The sequence below is a fragment of the Somniosus microcephalus genome, chromosome 14, assembly GCF_052327205.1.
Source record: "Somniosus microcephalus isolate GS21.2 chromosome 14, FLI_Smic_1.0, whole genome shotgun sequence".
Lineage (NCBI taxonomy): Eukaryota > Metazoa > Chordata > Chondrichthyes > Squaliformes > Somniosidae > Somniosus > Somniosus microcephalus.
Window position 1 is genome coordinate 29,081,067 of NC_141000.1, and position 20,970 is coordinate 29,102,036.

The window sequence follows — 20,970 nt, forward strand, 5'->3', positions numbered from 1 at the left end:
GCGTATTGCCGGTTGATTAAAAATTCCGGATGACGGAGAGGGTTATCTACCGAGGTTATTTTTAACAAACAAAAATTTTAAAAAATCAAGAAATGTGCAGTATACAGTAACTGGCGGATCGGAAGAGACTACCGGCAGCGCGGGAGAGTCAGACTCCTGTTATTGAGGTGTTCGGACTTCCGACAACGCCAAGAAGCTGAGTAGTGGCAGTTTGGAGAACTACCCCCACTGACTAACTCGGCCACCGCGAGCGACTCGGACTCAGCAACATTTCCGGTTACTGAGGTGTTGTTTTCGGAGTATGAATTTTGCCGGTTAATAGAGAATTCCGGTTTAAACGAGTTTCCTGTACTTTTGAAGTGTAGTCACTGTTGTAATGTGGCAGCCAATTTGCACACAGCAAGCTCCCACAAACAGCAGTATAATAATAGCCAGATAATCTGTTTTAGTGATGCTGATTGAGGAATAAATATTGGTCAGAACACAAATAACGTCAGCACAGCATGCCTACATGCCGGAAATCAATGAAGGGTTTAAATGAACCTTACATATATAAATATTTAGGCTGGGGCACAACTACATATGAAGACTAAATGGTGAGACAACTTGAGATCTATTTCAGTGTATATATTTTTCACGAGATATACATTTCCCCATTATTAATTTTTGATTTGAGTATCGCGAGATTTGAAATTTTGGCTCATGGATACAAGCCAATTGCAGCTTGGCTGAATGCAACAATTCCCTCAAAGTGCAGCAACAGTTACGTTCATCTGAAAAATAAGTGAATGACAGCCGACCCGTCGATAGCAGAAACCGCTATTGCCAACCAGTCAATAACAGAAATCACGATTGCTGACCCGTCATTAACAGAAATCGCTACTGTCAAGTTTGCCAACCTATCAATAACTGAAATCGCTATTGCCAACCAGTCAATAACACAAACCACTATTGGCGACCCTATTGTCACTAGACGTGAATGGTCTTCCTCACCGGTCATGACTCTGCGATTTAATGCCCCCAAACCCTTCACACCTCCGCCACTCCCTCAGTTGTGTATTTTCACACCGAGCACCAAACGGGGGAAAGTTCAGCCGGAGCCGGCATTGCTGCAGTGCTAGCGCCGTCCTCGGGGCCTGAGGCCGACACGGAAATGTCAGTCGTGGCCCTCCGGCGGTTGTTTATTGTGGGGGAGGCGCTGCGCGCGGTTACCGTACCGTTTAGCTGCGCGCCCCATCGCTCCTTCTCCGGGCGGTCGACGCGCACCCCGCCCCCCCTCCAGCCGCTTCCGTCCGGCCCTCAGTATATCCGTCCCCCGAACAACCCGTTCTGGTGCAGAGTGTCCGGCCCTCAATCTCCCATTCCTACTGGGGGAGGAGAGAAGCTGTGTAACACTGGCGGCACACTATGTTACAGCTTGCCATGAACAGAGGGACAACCAGTAAACTAAGACAAGAGTATATATAAACAAGGCGAATGTATATTTATAAACTCAGGGATATACCTGTTTATACACTGTATGAATGGAACCGCGTTTATGTGTTCAACCATAAATGTATTTTGATGCTTTGGCAACATAAGATGTACCTTATCATGCCAATAAAGCGATTTGTATTGTATTGTATGGTTTTCTCTGCCGATCCAGTTTGAGCAGGGTCAGGGAGTGGGTCAAACCTGGGGGGTGACTGAACTCACCGACAAAAAATAACAAATACTTATCGACAAAATAACTACAAATATTAACTAAAATGTACAAAAAATGCTGACCAACAAAACAATTTTAAAAAATACTAACCGACGAGATCTAAAACACACGAGCTCGGATCAACTGCCACTCTGGGTGCTCGATATTGAACCAACTCGAGCGAAAGCAGCAGCCCCAGGACTTTGCTCTCTCCTCTTCCCTCTCAGATGTTAAGAGCGAAGCCCTGACTCGTTCTATCCAGAGACTGCCAGCCGCAGGGTCGCTGCCCTGCCGCCCCTCTGGACCTTGTCTACCTGGAGTCTTCATACACTTTCCCGCACAGCAGAAGAAATAATTTCAATTAACCAATTCTTGAGGGTCGGGTTAACTAATGCATAATTCATTCCAGCCTTTATCTGGACAAAATATGTTCATTTAAACACTGACCCGACACCAAAGCTACCAGGTGCCAATTCCAGCAAGCAAAGTCGTGCAACAACTTTCACTTTCAACACTTCCTATTAAGAGGACGGAATGGAGGTGGGACCCATTGCTTCCTTTATTTTCTCCACATCTTCCTTTTTCTTGTTCCGCTTGTTCATTTCATTGTTTCCTGCCCAGTACAGATGTTTCCCTATTAACCAATGTTGGTGTGGTAGCCCCCAGAGAGTGGCACGGCGCATGAGTCCAATGCCACCAGAACGAATACAGCTGCAAATGCCTTTCCCGAGAAGAGATCACCCCTAACACAAAACAAGTGGCCCAGTCAAACTAAGAATGAGTGCATCGACTGTAAATGATGATTTGGTTATCATTGTTGATGAGCCAGACTATGTCCTGCACGGACAGCTTCAAGCAAACCGATGGACACCACAACTGTGTTCTCGGATTTAGAACAGCAACAGGCAATTGGAGCAACCCGCCTCCCACCTGTGCATCCTGCATCTATGGATGGTGGTTTTCACTAGGCCCAGGAGCAGACTCACCAGGAGGTCCCCGATATGTTGGAATTGAGTACATGGCAGAGAGCAGTAGACTGCAGACGTTTCATTTGAGTGGTTCTGAATCTTTCAAACCTGAAATGTTACGCTGTTAATTTTACCATACATGCCAATGGTCAGCGTTTCACATGGTCAACACTGGGGGCCCAGTCAGCCTGTCAGCACTTGCTGACAAAAATCAGTGTGAACTGAAAAAACATATTTGGATATAAAAATAAACAGAGACTTTTGTATTGGAAAAATATCTGGCATGTCAGACCTCCTCATCTCCAAGCCTCTCCAGGATGTCAGCAATCACAGAATCATACAGCACAGAGGAGGCCAATTGGCCCAATTTGCCTGTGCCGGCTCTTTGAAGGAGCTATTCAATTAGTCTCATTCTCCTACTCTTTTTCCATAGCCCTGCAAAATTTTCCTTTTCTAGCATACATCCAATTGCCTTTCAAAAGTTACTACTGACTTTGCTTCCACCACCCTTTCAGGCAGTGCATTCCAGATCATAACAACTCACTGCATAAAAAAATTCTCTTCATCTCACCTCTGGTTCTTTTGCTAATTATCTTAGATCTGTGTCCACTGGTTACTGAACCTCCTGCTCATGGAAACACTTCTTATTTACTCAATTAAAACTCTTCATCATTTTGAACACCTCTATTGAATAAATCCAATAAGGAATTCAGGGGAAACTTCTTTACACAGAAAGTGGTGAGAATTTGGAGCTCGCTACCATATTGAGTGGTTCAGACGAAAAGCATAGATGCGTTTAAGGGAAAGCTAGGTAAGTACAAAAGGGAGAAAGGAATAGAATAATATGTTGATAGGGTGAGATGAAGTAAATAGAGTGGGAACAGACTCATGTGGAGCATAAACCCATTGGGCCGAATGGCCTGTTTCTGTGCTGTAAATTCTATGTAATTTTTCCCTTAACCTTCTCTGATCTAAGCAGAACAATCCCAGCTTCTCCACATAACTGAAGTCCTGCATCGCTGGCATAACTTCTGGTAAATCTTCTCTGCACTCTCTCTAAGGCCTTGACATTTTTCTGAAGTGTGGTGTCCAGATTTGGACACAATACTCCAGCTGAGACCTAACCAGCGATTTATAAATTGGGAGGCATCCAGGAGTACCTGCATTGAAAGCAGTTGGTGCACAACTTCAGACAGCCCTGAGAGCCACCGAACTCCATGAAAACAAGCTGGCAGCTGAGTATGCTGCATCACCACCTGTTGGCATGTTTATCTGGGGTTTTTTTATAAAAAAGCATCAACGAATATGCTTGTATTTAGACTTTCATTCCGCCTTAAATTTTCAGCTCACATACAAGGGTGCTGAGACAAACAGTAACGTTTCAGTAATAAGCTATTGTTGTCATCAGTAGATTTATTACTGTCATATGAACATATATGCAGGCATATGAAAAGGACGGGGACAGACCATTCAGCCCATCAAACCCTCCCCATCTCGGGTTGCCAACCTTCCAGAATTGTCCTGGAGTCTCCATGAATTAAATATTAATCTCCTGGACACTGCTGCAAGCAACTCTGAAGAAAAATCATTGGGGCATTAACAGAAAAAATCATTTTCTTTGAACAGTTTAATTTATTTGTTAATAAAAAAAAATTGGAGGTGGAAAAAGGCTGTTTGATTGACAGTCAAGAATCATCCAATCAGGTAATGAAGAGTCTGTTCACCTTCCAATTGGCATGGGAAGGCGGAGCGCCATGTGTCGCGCAACCAATGGCAGGAGCATGGGGGCGGTGGAGTTGGAGGTGGGTGGGTCATGTGACGATACCTCCAGGAATACATCCAACCAGAGTTCGCAACCCTAGCCCCATCCAGTCATGGTGCAACCACACACACCATTTCCTCACCACTTAATCATGCAATCTCTCGGGAAAAGCTAAACAAAAGAAAAACATATGGTCACAATTGAAGAAAAACTCAGGAAAATTCCTTTCTGACTTCCTAAGGCAATAAAGAAAAGCTCTGGTGCACTGTGATCCTCATACATCCTCACAACTACATCTAAAAGCAACTTACCCTCTATAACTAGAAATATCCTCTTCACTGAGGAACCTGTCAATTTCCCTCATAAAGGACTGTAACATCCACCTCATGTTCAGGTAGTCTGTTCCAGAGGGCAATGGCTCTCCTTGTATCTATTTTATATGATGTGATCTAGTCCTACCCTCCATTCATCTCAAATAACCCATCCAGCCTCACTGAGTCCAATCCCTTTTTCATCATTTTAAAAGCTTCAATAATATCTCCTCTAAGTCTTTGTTTCTTTAAAGTAAATAGACCTAACTCATGGATACTATGTACAATGACTTAGGAAGGAGGTATTGCTGGATCTGGTTCTAGGGAATGAGGTAGGTCAAGTGAAGCAAGTGTCAGTAGGTGAACATTTAGGGAACAGTGATCAATAGTATCATAAGGTTTAGATTAGCTATGGAAAAGGACAGGGAGCAATCTAGAGTAAACATGTTTAACTGGGGGAAGGCCAATTTCAGTGGGATGAGAACAGATCTGGCCCGCGTAAACTGGAATCAAAGATTGGCAGGCAAAACTGTAATGGAACAATGGGCTGCCTTTAAAGAGGAAATAGTTCAGGTACAGTTGAGGTACATTCCCACTAGGGGGAAAGGCAGGGCAACTAAAGTCAGGGCTCCCTGGATGACGAAAGAGATAGAGATTATGATGAAGCAGAAAAAGAGTGCGTATGACAGATGTCAAGTTGCAAATACATCTGAGAATCAGGCTATATATAGAAAGGTCAGAGGAGAAATGAAAAAGAAAAAAAGAGGGGCAAAGAGAGGGTATGAGAATAGAATGGCCTTTCAAAGCTCTTTCAAAGAGCCAGCACAGGCATGATGGGCCAAATGGCCTCCTTCTGTGCTGTAAGATTCTATGGCCGCCAACATAAAAGGTAATCCAAAAGTCTTCTGTGGGCATGTAAATAGTAAAAGGGTAGTAAGAGGAGGGGTGGGGCCGATTAGGGACCAAAAAGGAGACCTATGCATGGAGGCAGAGGGTATGGCTGAGGTACCAAACGAGTACTTTGCATCTGTCTTCACCAAGGAGGAGGATGCTGCCATAGACATAGTAAAGGAGGAGGTAGAGGAGATACTTGATAGGATAAAAATTGATAAAGAGGAGGTATTAGAAAGGCTGGCTGTACTTAAAGTAAATAAGTCACCAGGAGCGGATGGGATGAATCCTAGGATGCTAAGGGAATTGAGGAAGGAAATCGCGGAGGTAATGGCCATAATATTCCAATCCTCATTAGATACGGGGGTGGTGCCAGAGGACTGGAGAATTGCAAATGTTACCCCAATTTTTCAAAAAAGTGTGTAAAGATAAATCCAGCAACTACAGGCCAGTCAGTTTGACCTCGGTAGTGGGGAAGCTTTTAGAAACAATAATCAGGGACAAAATTAACAGTCACTTGGACAAGTGTGGATTAATTAAGGAAAGCCAGCATGGATTTGTTAAAGGCAAATCGTGTTCAACTAACTTGATTGAGTTCTTTGAAGAGGTAACAAGAGAGGGTAGATGAGGGTAATGCAGTTGACGCCGTGTACATGAATTTCCAAAAGGCTTTCGACAAAGTGCCACATAATAGGCTTGCCAGAAAAGTTGAAGCCCATGGAATGAAAGGGACAGTGGCAGCATGGTTACGGAATTGGCTAAGTGATAGGAAACAGAGAGTAGTTCTGAATGGTTGTTTTTCGGACTGGAGGAAGGTATACAGTGTTGTTCCCCAGGGGTCGGTTCTCGGACCACTGCTTTTCTTGATATATATTAATACCCCAAAACAAATCTAACCTAGTCTTTGTATTCTGACCCTTTCTAACTTTGCTTTCCTGTCCACTCTTCCTCCCCCTAGATCTATCAGCTATTTTGAAGGTGGAAACAAGTTCTGAAAGAACACATTGAAACAGGGAGGGACTCTGCTGACGGAGCCTGTTCATCGTCAGCCCACAGAGCTGACAGCATGGGAAGAGCAAACTTGTCTGTGGTGCTGTAAGGGTTAATACATTCACACCCCCACATTCAAATACAATCTCCTTGGGATCAATTGCTGATTATATAACCAATATGTACCTGAGTTTATGATGACTTAAATGAATGCTGAATAAATACAGTGACCACAAGTAAACTGAACTCAGAAGTATATGGATAATGTTCTCCAATACATGTTACTTTACGTTTGGGATTGAGATGCATCATGGAAAATAAGTTCAAGTTTGTTTCTTGTTCTTGAAGACGAACAGTGCAGCAAAATGAGCAGGTTGCTTTCTGGTCCAGAGAGTTGATGTAAATTAGAACAAGCCATGAAACAGTAAGATAAATGGAAGCTTTATTTTTTTTTATTATTGGAAGTCTATGTTGATTGAGAACTGATGTATAGATTTGGAAGATGGTTTAAGCTTTACTTCCACATTTAGCCACCAGAGGATGCTCTGATATAATTTGGCTGGATTTTGCAGAGGGTAAATGTTACACAAAGGCCCGTAATTTCCGATAGGAGGCTTTCTGCGTGTGGATGCCTCCTATCGGAAAAAAATCTACGAAACATAGAAACATAGAAGATAGGAGCAGGAGTAGGCCATTCAGCCCCTCGAGCCTGCTCCGCCATTCAATGCGATCAATGCAATTCAGTATCCTGTCCCTGCTTTCTCCCCATATCCCTTTAGCCTTAAGAAATATATCCAACTCCTTCTTGAATGAATTGACCTCTACTGCCTTCTGTGGTAGAGAATTCCACAGGTTCACCACTCCCTGGGTGAAGAAATTCCTCCTCATTTCTGTCCTAAATGGCTTACCCCTTATCCTTAGACAGTGACCCCTGGTTCTGGACTCCCCGACCATCGGGAACATCCTTCCTGCATCTAGTCTGTCCAGTCCTGTCAGAATTTTATGAGTTTCAATGAGATCCCCTCTCATTCTTCTAAACTCCAGCGAGTATAAGCCCAATCGACCCAATCTCTCCTCATACGTCATTCCTGCCATCCCAGGTATCAGCCTAGTGAATCTTCGTTGAACTCCCTCCATGGCAAGAACATCCTTCCTCAGATAAGGCGACCAAAACTGCACACAATACTCAAGATGTGGTCTCACCAAGGCCCTGTACAACTACAGCAAGACATCCTTGTTCCTGTACTCAAACCCTCTCGCTACGAAGGCCAACATACCATTTGCCTTCTTAACCGCCTGCTTTACCTGCATGCTTACCTTCAGCGGCTGGTGCCCAAGGACACCCAGGTCTCGTTGCACTTCCCCTTCTCCCAATCTATTGCCATTCAGATAATAATCTGCCTTCCTGTTTTTGACACCAAAGTGGATAACCTCGCATTTATCCACGTTATATTGCATCTGCCATGCTTCTGCCCAATCACCCAACCTGTCCAAATCATACTGGAGTTTCTCGGCATCCTCCTCACAACACACACGCCCACCCAGCTTTGTGTCGTCTGCAAACTTGGAGATATTACATCTAGTTCCCTTGTCTAGATCATTAATATATATTGTGAATAGCTGGGGTCCAAGGACCGATCCCCGCGGTACCCCACTAGTCACTGCCTGCCACTCGGAACAAGAGCCGTTTATTCCAACTCTTTGCTTTCTGTCTGCCAACCAGTTCTCTATCCAAGTCAATACCTTGCCCCCAATCCCATGTGCCTTAAATTTACACGCTAATCTCTTATGCGGGACCTTATCGAAAGCCTTTTGAAAGTCCAAATACACCACATCCACTGGTTCTCCCTTATCTCTTTTATCAGTTACATCCTCAAAAAATTCCAGTAGATTAGTCAAGCACGATTTACCTTTCGTAAATCCATGTTGACTTTGTCCGATCCTGTCACTGTTTTCCAAGTGCTCTGCTATTACATCTTTTATAATGGACTCTAGCATTTTCCCCACTACCGATGTCAGGCTTACAGGTCTATAATTCCCCATTTTCTCTCTACCACCTTTTTTGAATAGTGGGGTAACATTAGCTACCCTCCAATCCATGGGTATTGTTCCAGATTCCATCAAATGTTGGAAGATGATCAGCAATGCATCTATTATTTCTAGGACCACTTCCTTAAGTACCCTAGGACGTAGATTATCAGGCCCTGGGGATTTATCGGCCTTCAATCCCGTCAATTTCCCTAACACCATTTCCCTACAAATACTGATTTCTTTCAGTTCCTCCCTTTCATCAGACCCTATGTTCCCTGACATCTCTGGGAGGTTATTTGTGTCCTCCTTTGTGAAGACAGACCCAAAATATGTATTTAATTGGTCTGCCATTTCTTTGTTCCCCATTATAAATTCCCCTGATTCTGACTGCAAGGGACCTACACTTGACTTCACCAATCTTTTTCTCTTCACATATCTATCAAAGCTCTTACAGTCAGTTTTTATGTTCCCTGAAAGCTTACTCTCATACTCTATTTTCCCCTTCTTAATTAATTCCTTTGTTGAATCCTAAACTTCGCCCAATCCTCAGGTTTACTGCTTTTTCTGGCCAATTTATATGTCCTCTGCTTGGATCTTATGCTATCCCTAATTTCCCTTGTTAGCCATGGTTGAGTCACCTTTTTTGTTTTATTTTTATGTCAAACTGGGATGAACAAATTCTGTAGTTCATCCATGCGGTCTTTGAATGTTTGCCATTGCCTATCCACCATCAACCCTTTGAGTGACATTCCCCAATCAATCCTACCCAACTCGCGCCTCATACCATCGTAGTTTCCTTTATTTAAATTCAGGACCCTAGTCTCTGAGTCAACTACTTCACTCTCCATCTTAATGAAGAATAAACCATCACATTTTTTAAATGAGTTAAAATTACATTAAAGTAAATATATTAAACAAAAATGTAATTTTTTGAAAAAAATAATTAAAATTTTTTACAGGGCTAAAAATAAACTTACCTTTTTTTAAAGTATTTTAAAATTATAAATGAGTGAAAAGAAATGTTTTTTTTTCAACTCTTATGTTGTTAAAAGCAGGCCTTACACCTGCGCTGAAAACCAGCATTTCTGATCTGTCAAGAGTAAATGCCAGTTTTCAGCGCATGCGCTGGCACATTGCACCTCTCGTTGAGGTGCAGACCGCTCCAGACCCCAACATGAGAAGAAAGAACAAATTAACTTGCATTTATGTAACATGTTGCTCATCCTCACAGCGTCCCAAACCACTTCACCAATGAATTACTTTTGAATTGTAAACACAGTTGCAATGTAGGAATACATAGCAGCCAATTTGCATGCAACAAACTCCCACTAACAGCAATGAAATAATGACCAATTAATCTGTTTTGGTGATGTTGGTTGAGGGATAAATGTTGACCAGGACTCCGGGAGATATTCCTGCTCGTCTTTGAATAGTGTAATGAGATATTTTACATCCATCTGACAATCAGAACAGGGCCTTAATTTAATATCTTATCCAAATACAGCATCTCTGACAATGCAGCACTCCCTCATTATTGTCCTGAAATGTCAGCCTAGATTTTTGTGCTGAAATCCTTGAGGGGGCCTTAAACCCTTCTGAATCGGAGGCAAGAATACAACCGCTGAGCCAAGCTGGCATAGACAAGCTCTTGAGCTTCCACCTAGCTACAGCTCATTGGTACATCCCACTGAGGTAGCTACAGGAGGATTCCCGGGTCCCCACCCCACCCCCATCCAACCCAATGTCTTGAGCATACTCCAATCCATCCAAATAGGGTAGCTGTTAAAGTGCTGTTGGTACAATGACAACCTACCAGGAACGGACACACCCGGCCAGTACAGCAGCATATATTAGCACCCCTGCTTAGGCCTATGTGGATGGTGTTGTCAACATGCCAATAAACCACTGGCAAGTCCAGGAATGAGGTCCGGATTTCAAAGCGTTTCACATGGTCTAGACTCAGGCAGTACATGGTTTTCTCATTCTGGGCTGTCCTTCACATTGTCTCAATCCATGTTGTCCAGATTGGGCGGAGGGAGGACTCGTAGCTTGTCTAGGTTAGTGTGGGAGGATCACTATGGGGAGGTAATATGCCTGATCTGGTAATGACAGGAGTACTTGGTTATCATTTAGTTATTGTGCAGCAGCTTTTGTCAGTCAGGCTGGATACTTGGCCTTAACCAGGAAAAACAGTTTTGTATATTACTGACCGTTTCCAAAAGCCAGCCAAATTGCCTTAACTTTTGGCAACAGCTAGAGAGAGAAGAGAGAGTAAGTCAGTTTAGCAGCTTGAAGGAAAGAGGGTTTTACAAACTCCACTGTAGTTATCTTAATAGTTGCAAATCAAACAATGGCCCAGGTTTTGCAGTTGGAATAATGGTGAGGCTATCAGCGCTCACCGTTAATATGGCATAAACCAGACAGCAATTTCTAGCGTCCGCACATGTGCAGTTAAACGCGGAAATCAGGAAGTTGCTGTCCGATTTGCCCTGCTCCTCCACAAGCTTTGCTACACTGGTACCTCGCCGAGAGACTCGGCATTAAAACACAAGAAGAGCGTTATGTTATGGTACTTACCAATAAACACACCAGAAAAAGTTAGGCCTTGTCGATTCAAATGTAAATTAATTTTTAATGGCATGAAAAGTCTTAATTACCAAAGAACCTCTCTAGCACTGAAAATTTACTTACACAAGTGTGGAGTCTCATTCCTTCAGATTTTAATTATTGTTGGAGATTTAAAAAAAAATTAAAATTAAAATTTTTTTTTTCATTCTGTCCTTTTTATCTCTCTCTTAATCCCATCTTTCTTTCCCTCCCTTTATTTTGCTTTCTGTACATGATTTTACATTGAATTAAATATTCTTATTTACACTTCCTGGTTTAGACTCTGCGTGGCTCAGTAAGGATTCTTCAAACTGATTGGTTGAAGAGACACACTGTGGCTTGTCCTGTTCACACAGGTCCCAGATCCCCTGTAGAGGTGCCACACTGAAATGGCTCTCTAATTACTGTAAATTTCCATGAAAAAGCCCACTAAACGTCTGTGGCCAGCTGTAAGCGTAATGAATGGCGAGTGCCGTTCGTTTGCCACTGACTACAAAATCTAGGCCATTGAGTTTTCAGAGGGTTTTATTCATTTGTGAATATAGAACTTTTGTAATTTTGCTTGAACTGAATATAAGTTAGTACCTTGCTCAAAACAGACATTTCCACAGATTTCAAATCAATTAGGAGCACAAGGCAATTCTTCCACAGTTTCCTTTAGCAGCACGGGCAGTTAGCACGCTCGCCTCTGAGTCAGACGGTTGTGGGCACTCCAGAGACTTGAGCACAAATTCTAGGCTGAAACTCCAGTGCAGTACTGAGGGAGTACTGTTGGAAGTGCCATCTTTCGGATGAGACATTAAACTGAGGCCCTGTGAGGGTGCCGGTCAGTTCGTTCAGTAACCCCTAGATGGCACCTTCACTGGTTGGTTTCCCATTGTTACTTGTTTCTCCTGTTTATTACTTAACTGTCTTTCATCTGGTTTATTGGTTTCACCTGTGTTTGCTTGTATTTAAGTTCTGTGGTTTCTTCCCTCTGTGCTCAGTCCTGACAAGGGAGTCTGTCTTGACTAGGTGCTCTGTCTTGACTAGGTGCTCAGTTTTGGACAAGCCGGTTGCCCTGTGGTAGCTTGTCTTGAGCTCAGTTTGGACAAGCCGGTTGCCTCATGGTAGCTTGTCTTGAGTTCCTATCTTGACAAGCCGGTTGCCCTGGGGTAGCTTGTCTTGAGCTCAGTCTGGACAAGCCGGTTGCCTCATGGTAGTTTGTCTTGAGTTCCTATCTTGACTAGCCGTTTGCCTATGTGGTAGCTTGTCTTGAGCTTCTATGTTTTGTAACTGTTTACCTGTGTGATTCTAGTAAAGTACTGTTATTTAAGACTGCATATCTGCTTCTCACCTCGTCTGTCTGCACTTGGGTCCATAACCAGCCTTGCCCGGACAGCACGGCCCTGTGTCTACACGGCCCCATGACAGCAACCCTGTCTGCTCTCCCAGGTGGTCATAAAATATCCCATGATACTATTTTGTAAAAGAGCAGGGGAGTTCTCCCCGGTGTCACTATATATCCCTCAACCACCACTAAAATAGATTATCTGGTCATTATCACTGACATGAACCATCTGAGCAGCCTGCGGGTGGCGCTGTCTAGGGAGTGTATAAATACTCAGGCAGGGGCCCAGCTTGTGCAGGACATTCTTAACAGGAACTAGTGAAGGGCACAACTAGACCGCCATGTTGTAAAACAGTTGATTAAAGCTTTGTTTAATGCTTAGACCAAGTGCTTAGTAGTTTTCTTACGTCAATCACATTGCTGTTTGTGGGACCTTGCTGTGTGCAAATTGGCTGCTGTGTCTCCTACATTGCAACAGTGACTCCGTTTCAAAAAGTATGTTATTAGCTGTAAAGCACTTTGGGATGTCCTGAGGTCGTGAAGGGCACTATAGAAATGCAAGTCTTCTTTTCTTTCCTCGGAAGCCACTCCCAGGGCAATGGGGATGAGTGAGGGTGGGAATAGGTGAAGGGTACAGCTGTCCGACATTTCTCGGTGCCAATAATTAGTCTCTAACAGTGTCTTCATGGCCCCCAGTACAACTGCAAGGCTTCCTCTTTGTCCGGGTCACCAGTTTACTGGCCACTTTATAATCTCTTTGGAAAAGCAGCTTGAAGATGTGATTAATTTAAAATTCCAGCTCTGAGAAATGTTTACTGTGTTTCTGGAGAAGCAGTTGAAGAAAACTGTGTTTAGGATCAAAGGCTCTTAGGTTATCTGCAGCATAGCTAGATGTGGGATAAAGCTGCCTCATTAAACTCAACCCTCTGAAGGCTGCCCCCTATATTTCTGGTATGAGGTTTTCTATTTCTTAATGGTTTCTCTGTGTGAGATTGCTAAATTAGCCCTAACTTTACATTGGTGCAGTTTGCTGTTGTGGATTTGTAAACGCTGTGTGAGGATTGAGATTGTGCAAATTCATTTCACATACAATCCTTAAACCAGACAGGAGAGAATTACACTCCTGTGTTTTTTCACTCCCAACTATTTCCACATACTTTTGTCCTTTATGTATCTCTGCATCATTTTACTGATGATTTTTTATATCATCTAACAGCCTTCTAATAAGCAATTGGTGGATTACGTAGCACATTTATTCCCTCTCTATGACTGGTGTATCTGTTGATTCTTCCCCCGCTCTATTTCTCTCTCTTTTTCCAATTTTACTAAAATATTGGTCTACCTCAATCTTCAATTGCGATGAATGGAATCCGCCTGAACTGTCATAACCTTTTCTTTTCACAGATGCCTTCTCTAAATGATCCATAAGGATGACACTGGTTTGCCTCAGCTTCACCAACAGAAAAAAAGACAAATTTACACGTACCCCACCTTTTATTTTAAGGGACATGACTAGTAAAGGTACTTAAACATAAAGTGCACTTATCAACAAAATGGAAGGAAACTTATAAACTAAATTATAACATTGTTGTTCATGACTGTTAGACACTCTATTCCCTGTGGTACCCACTGGACGCAGAAGGCCTCAAGCATACTGGACAAGACCCTGAAGAGAGGCAGGCAGCAGTGTTGTGTATGTAATATGTGTGCTACTTTGAACCTATGGACAGGACTGCACTACTTGTAGGGCGTAGTGATACGCAGTACCACTCCTGGCCATAGGGGTATAAATAGTACTGTGGGTACTGATCTCCCCTCAGTTCCCGCCTGTGGGCATGAAGTAAAGATCTACGTGTAGTCCCTACCTCCAACCAGTAAAGACCTGTTTGAGTTATACGTTTAAGTCTTTGTGTTAATTGTTCAATACAATACACATACTTAACACTGGCGACGAGTCAGGTTCTTACCCTGCGGCGGTTGAAGAGAGGTTTCAAACATCACCACCCCACTAGAAGCGACAGGCTTTAGGACTCTGAAGCCTCCATCAGCGACTGAGCACTGGAATGCAGCAGCCATCCTGACAGCTTCCAGCGACTGACAGAAGTCTTTCTGCAGTTTCCTTGTTCAACCTAGGTGGTGGGGTAAGCCGTGCAGTGTTGGCTGCAAAGACAGGGCTGGGGAAGTTGGAGAAGATAAGGGCGATCGCAATCCCTGATAAGAGCCGCGGTGAAACGCGCGAGCGGGTAAGCCAGAGCCCGGGAGGGAGCGAGCAAGAGCCGCTTCGGTCGGGAGCCACTTCGCTATCCAGCGATCGCATCCGCTGATAAGAGCCGCACTCGGGCGATCGCGGCGAAGATAAGGGCCGCACTCGGGGGCTGAAGGGAGACGGCGTCGGGGGACGGGTGAAGACCGCCAAGCGTGGGAAAACCGCCATTTTGTGGGCGGAGGACGACGGCAAGAGCGGGAAGCCGCCATCTTTGATAACAAGTAAACAAAATAAAATCTGAGAAATTGCAAATCTACAATGCCTAAACACGGGAATATTAGCACCTTTGATAGTGACCTCGAAGATTGGGCCATATATGTTGAAAGAGTAAAAAATTATTGTAAGGCCAATAAAATTCGTGACCAAGATAAAGCTCTAACATTATTAAATTTAATGGGTGCGAAGACATACGGGCAATTGAAACACCTGTTATCACCAGATGAACCGGCGGATAAGACGTTCGATGAGATTGTTACTGTCCTGAAAGATCATCTAAACCCCACGCCGCTGATGCTAGCGGAACGATTTAAATTTTACGACAGAAGGCAGCTACAGCATGAAAGCAATGCTGAATATTTGCTGGAATTGCGTAAATTAGCGAAATATTGCCAGTTTCGAACGGGACTGACAGATGCACTACGAGACAAATTTGTGTGTGGTTTATTTAAACAGGATACACAAAAGCGACTGCTCGAGGAGAATGAGCTGACGCTTGAGAAGGCGGTCACTATGGCAGCAGCACACGAAGCCGCAGCGAGAGGCACGGCAGTAATGCAGCTACGGTCACCGGAGCTCAGTGCACACAAATTGGGTGTGAGTTCTGGCAAATGTTATCGTTGTGGAAAGACAACGCATGATCAGAACCAGTGTTGGTTTAAAAACCAAGAATGTAGAACTTGTGGTAGGCTTGGACATATAGCTAGAGTATGCAGGTCAGGGAAGAAGACCAGCAACAAGAAGTCACCGCAAGGAAAATACGCAAAGGTACACAAGGTGACCGAACAGGAGTCCGATTCAGACGCTAGCAGTAATGAACTGGCTGGCTTAAGCTGTAATGAACTGGCTAGCTTAAGAGTACTCAACGCTGGTAAGGGTGCAGACCTCCAGACAATTTGGGTCACTCTTCAGATAGAAGGAGTCCAAGTAAAACTGGAATTGGACACTGGATCGGCATTGACGGTCATAAATAAGAAAGATTACGGAAAGTTATTCCAACATATTCCCCTACAGGATACGGGGATTATATTGAAAACATACACGGGGCAAAGAGTGTACCCCATCGGGAAAATAGAGGTTGCAGTGGTCCACAAGGGCGAAGACAGTCAAATAATGGACTTATATGTGATATCTGAAGGAGGTCCTCCACTACTAGGACAGGAGTGGATTAGGAAAATGAATATGGACTGGCATTTCCTACAAACAATAACGAGTGAGAACTCGGTGAAGATAGTCGGCCCAGACTCTGGAACGGATGATGGTAAGCCCAACTCAGGTGCAAAAGACAAAGTTTCAGCACAGAATTCCACTGAGCAACAACAACATAGTTTAACTGTGGATTCTGAGTCTGGCAAGTCTACTGATGTACCCATTTCTGAGGGACACCGGGCTCGAACTCAACTCCATTTCAAACTACAACAGCAATTAGAACAAATGCTTCGCCGTTTTGAGCAAGAGTTGAATGCAACGAAAGAGTTCTTTGATATAGAGTTGGAGAATCTGGAAAGACAACAGAAGCAGCTGATGGAGAAAATGGAGCAGGAGCACACAAAACGTCTGATGTCAGAGGAGTTAACGGTCAGCCAACTCCTGCATATGCTGAAGGACAGGACTCTGAAATGGGAAAAACTTGAACACGAACTTCAATATTCAAACGAAAGGGGTTCGGAGCTCTCAAAGGTTATTGGAAGAGCTGAGGTGGCAACACAGACTGAGATGACTGCAACAGAGCAGCCCTTGGATGCCAAAAGTACGCTGACTCACGTCAACGTAGAACAACAGACCGCTGAAACAGCTGCTCCGGTAGAGGGATTGAATAGTCCGATCAATCAATCTCCAAAAGAAGTTGAAGTAGTAAAATCTCAAATGAGGTCATTAGTAAACGACTTGCTGAAAGCCCAGAAAAAGCTGGATGAAGAGGTACGCATGAAGAAGTCTCTTCAGGAAAGATGTCTGGACTTGGAACAAAAGCTGGCTAACGCCCAGCTGGGTATGGAGGAAATAGAAGACCCTCTCGCTGGCCTAGATCAGGACGACACCGAATATTACTATGTCCTGTCCTGCCCAACTTGTAACTTCGACTCCCACCATACAGAAATCATGGAGGAGCACCGAAAGTCTACAGAACATCGGGAGAAGGTGGCTCTACTACGGAAAAAGGAGGAAGAGAAGGAGGAACTGCGCATGCAGCTGGCAGCTGACGGAGCCCAGAGAGTCTCCAAGAAGCAGATAAGGAAAAGTCGAAACAGAAGATGACCCATCTGAACCATTATTACCTCTACCAGATCACACACGTGGTCCCTCCGAACGGAGCCAATTCAGTTCGGAAGTTCAAACTGTTAAATCCATGGAAGGACTATTGAATGAGTCACTCCAGCAACGTGAACCGACTACACCACAGAGATTGAATCTGTGAACTGTTTTCCGCAGAGACTGAATCTGTGATCTGTTTTGACATGAAGTTATCTATGTATCTATGTTATTCTGTTATGTAAACCTGAAGTTATATATGTATATATGTTATTACGTTATGTTAAATGGGGAGATGACTGTAAAGCTAGGAAGGGAGGAATGTTGTGTATGTAATATGTGTGCTACTTTGAACCTATGGACAGGACTGCACTACTTGTAGGGCGTAGTGATACGCAGTACCACTCCTGGCCATAGGGGTATAAATAGTACTGTGGGTACTGATCTCCCCTCAGTTCCCGCCTGTGGGCATGAAGTAAAGATCTACGTGCAGTCCCTACCTCCAACCAGTAAAGACCTGTTTGAGTTATATGTTTAAGTCTTTGTGTTAATTGTTCAGTACAATACACATACTTAACAAGCAGAGTGACCCTCCCCCTGCCTCCCCACCGCCCATGGGCCGGGTCCATCCTTGACATGTAGATCACCACCTTGGCCAGGCCCAGAGCAGACCCACAAGAAGGTTCTGTGACTTGCCCCATGCCCCTCCCCGCACCCCCCCATCCTCCGCACCAGGTGACCGAAGATCAGAAGTGTCAGGCTGAGCTGCAGCCAAATGTTGAGCAGCCCCTTCAGATAACCTCTCACACTCAAGCTGTCCATCTGTGTATTCTCAGCATTTTCTGCTTTGATTTAAGATTTCCTTTCATTGCCGGAGAGCGTCACCCCATCAGGCTGCCTGAATTCAGTGCCAACCCACTACAACATCTAGTCTCCTCATAGTCTCTACCTCAGGCTGCTTCTTATAGCAAATGTAATAGTTGCTGCAGTTTTTTAAAAAAGATTGTATCATTGTCAAGAACTGATTGAAGTGATGTTTTCAAAGCAATAACCTGACTTGAAATGTTCAAATAACAGCCTGAAACTGCTTAAGCTTTGCTCTTGCAATTTGTTTTTGTAATCTAATTGAGGGGATCAGATTACAGCTGCATTGCACTGCATACTTTTTCAACTCGGTAATGCATGCCTTCCATTTACATTGAAGACAAAGTTGTAATAAAGTTACTAAAGAACATAAGAAAAGCTGAAGGACATGTAAAGGCTACTGAACCCCTCAAAACTTGCCTTCTAGTATTCCAACTTACTACGCTAAGCATATAACTTACAATAATATAGTACTAGTATTCAGTGGGTATGAATTTATGAATGTATTGTGCCTGCTCTAGAGGTGCAGGTGGTTGTTAAAGACCCCATGGCACCATTTAAAGGCGAGAAGGGAGTTCTTCAGGTGTGTTGGCCAACATTCCTCCCTCAACCAATGCCATTAATAATACATTAAGTTGTCACTCGTCTCATTGATATTTGTGGGACATTGCTGGTACAGAATGGCCGTCACTTTTGTCTGTGTAACATAGGAACAGGAGTAGGCCATTCAGTCCCTTGAGCCTGTCCCGTCATTCAGTTAGATCATGGCTGACCTGTACCTCAACTCCACTTACCTGCCTTTGATCCATATTCCTTGATACCCTTACTTAATAAAAATCTTCGATCTCAGTCTTGAAAACTTTAATTGACCCCCAGCATCGACAGCCTTTTTGGGGAGTTCCACATTTCCTCTATCCTTTGTGTGAAAAAGTGTTTCCTGATTTCACTCCTAAATGGCCTGGCTCTAATGTTATTATTGTGATGAAATATGCCATTCATCACTCATCTGTATTCTCTGTGTGATTGTGCCTGTGACTGTGGTTTAGTTTCAGTTTCATTTCCCTTACCTCAGTTCCGTTTCCTCACCTTGTATTGTAGTGTGTGTAGGGCTCCGCCCATACCTGGCCCCTATGTAAGCAGGCTCAGCGTGCCTCACATCCAGTACTGCAGACCTCTGGATGGAAGACACCTCTCCACTGTGTGTTACCTTCTAAGTTAATAAAAGCCTTGTTTTGTTCCGCTAACATTGAGTCTCGGATTTATTGAGGCACATCAATTATGCCCTGTTGTTCTGGATTCCCCCAACAAAGTTTCTCTGTATCTATCCTATCAAATCCTTTTATAATTTTAAACACCTCAATTAGATCACCCCTCAACCTTCTCAACTCAAGGGAGTACAAGCCAAGTTTATGCAACTTGTCCTCATACTTTAACCCTTAAATCTTCAGTATCATTCTGGTGAATCTGTACTGTACCCCCTCCAGGGCCAACATATCCTTCCTGAGGTGCGGTGCCCAGTACTCCAGCTGGGGTGCAACCAAGGCTCTGTACAACTGAAGCATCCCTTCTTCCCCTTTGAATTCTAACCCTCTTGAGATAAAGACCAACATTCCATTAGCTTTATTGATTACTTTTTGTACCTATGTGTTTTAAGTAGTTACCATTGTTGTAACGGTGGTAACTGCACTTAAAACAAAATCATTGTGCAATAAACGTTGAGATGTTTTGATGTGAAAGGCACAATATCATTTTAAACATCATTATTACTAAATGGACAAGCATCTTCAGAATTTGAAATGTGAAAAAAAAGTTGTCATCCTCCCCACCTTAGCTCTCCCACAATTTCCCTGCGTTACCCTAACCTGCCCCAAATGCTTCTAAACTTCAGCACCTCCATTCCAGTGCTGGCAAACAAACCCGCTTCTACTGCTGAGGATGGCAGACCCACACCCCAGCTCTTCCTAATGCCCATCTGTCAAGTGGTCCAAGACCCTATCTCCCTTTCAATATTACCAAGGCCCAGACCAAACCTCATCCCCCTCCTCCTTCCAAGGCACAATCTCACTGAGTTCTCCCAAACCCCAAACCACAGGTTTCCAAAATCTCATCCCCTATGAGTAGTCCCAGGCAGCAACTCCCCCAACTTTCTCGTAGGTTATGTCCACTGTCACCGACATTCTGTGTTACATGTTATAACACCCCCGTAATATATAATAATAGATACATGGTATAACACTCCTGTATATAATGATACATTGTGTATTACATGGTATAATGCCCCTATATTATTTAATATACATTGTCCCCTATATTATTTAATACATTGTGTGCTATATGGTATAATGGCTCTATATTACATAATACATAGTGTGTTACATGGGAACGGTAGCGTTGTGGTAATGTCACTGGGCTCGTAATCCAGAGGCCTGGATTAATGATCCAGAGACGTGAGTTCAAATCTGGAATAAAAAAGCTAGTAATGGTAACCATGAAACTATCAGATTGTCGTAAAAACCCATCTGGTTCACTAATGTCCTTTAGGGAAGGAAATCTGACGTCCTTACCCGGTCTGGCCTATATGTGACTCCAGACCCACAGCAATGTGGTTGGCTCTTAACTGCCCCTCTGAAATGGCCTAGCAAGCCACTCAGTTGTAACAAACCGCTACGCAAAATCCTGGAACTCCCTACCTAACAGCACTGTGGGAGTACCTTCACCACATAGACTGCAGTGGTTCAAGAAGACAGCTTACCACCACCTTCTCAAGGGCAATTAGGGATGGGCAATAAATGCTGGTCTT

The 20,970-nt window shown here is 43.7% G+C and overlaps 1 protein-coding gene across 8 annotated transcripts in view; it reads right to left on the reverse strand.

Annotated features, from left to right (window-relative positions):
- LOC147107410 (histone-lysine N-methyltransferase SETDB2-like) overlaps positions 1-1,305 on the reverse strand; it is a 120,479-nt gene extending 119,174 nt beyond the window's left edge. For 6 of the 8 annotated variants that reach the window (XM_086006433.1, XM_086006431.1, XM_086006432.1 and 3 more), the window contains exon 1: positions 1,218-1,305. In XM_086006433.1, coding sequence (XP_085862559.1) covers positions 1,218-1,237 — 20 coding nt within the window. In that variant the 5' untranslated portion in view covers positions 1,238-1,305. The remainder of the gene's footprint in view (positions 1-1,217) is intronic. The other 2 variants (XM_086006438.1, XM_086006437.1) reach the window with 1 other exon arrangement.
- Between the last annotated feature and the right edge of the window lie 19,665 nt (positions 1,306-20,970).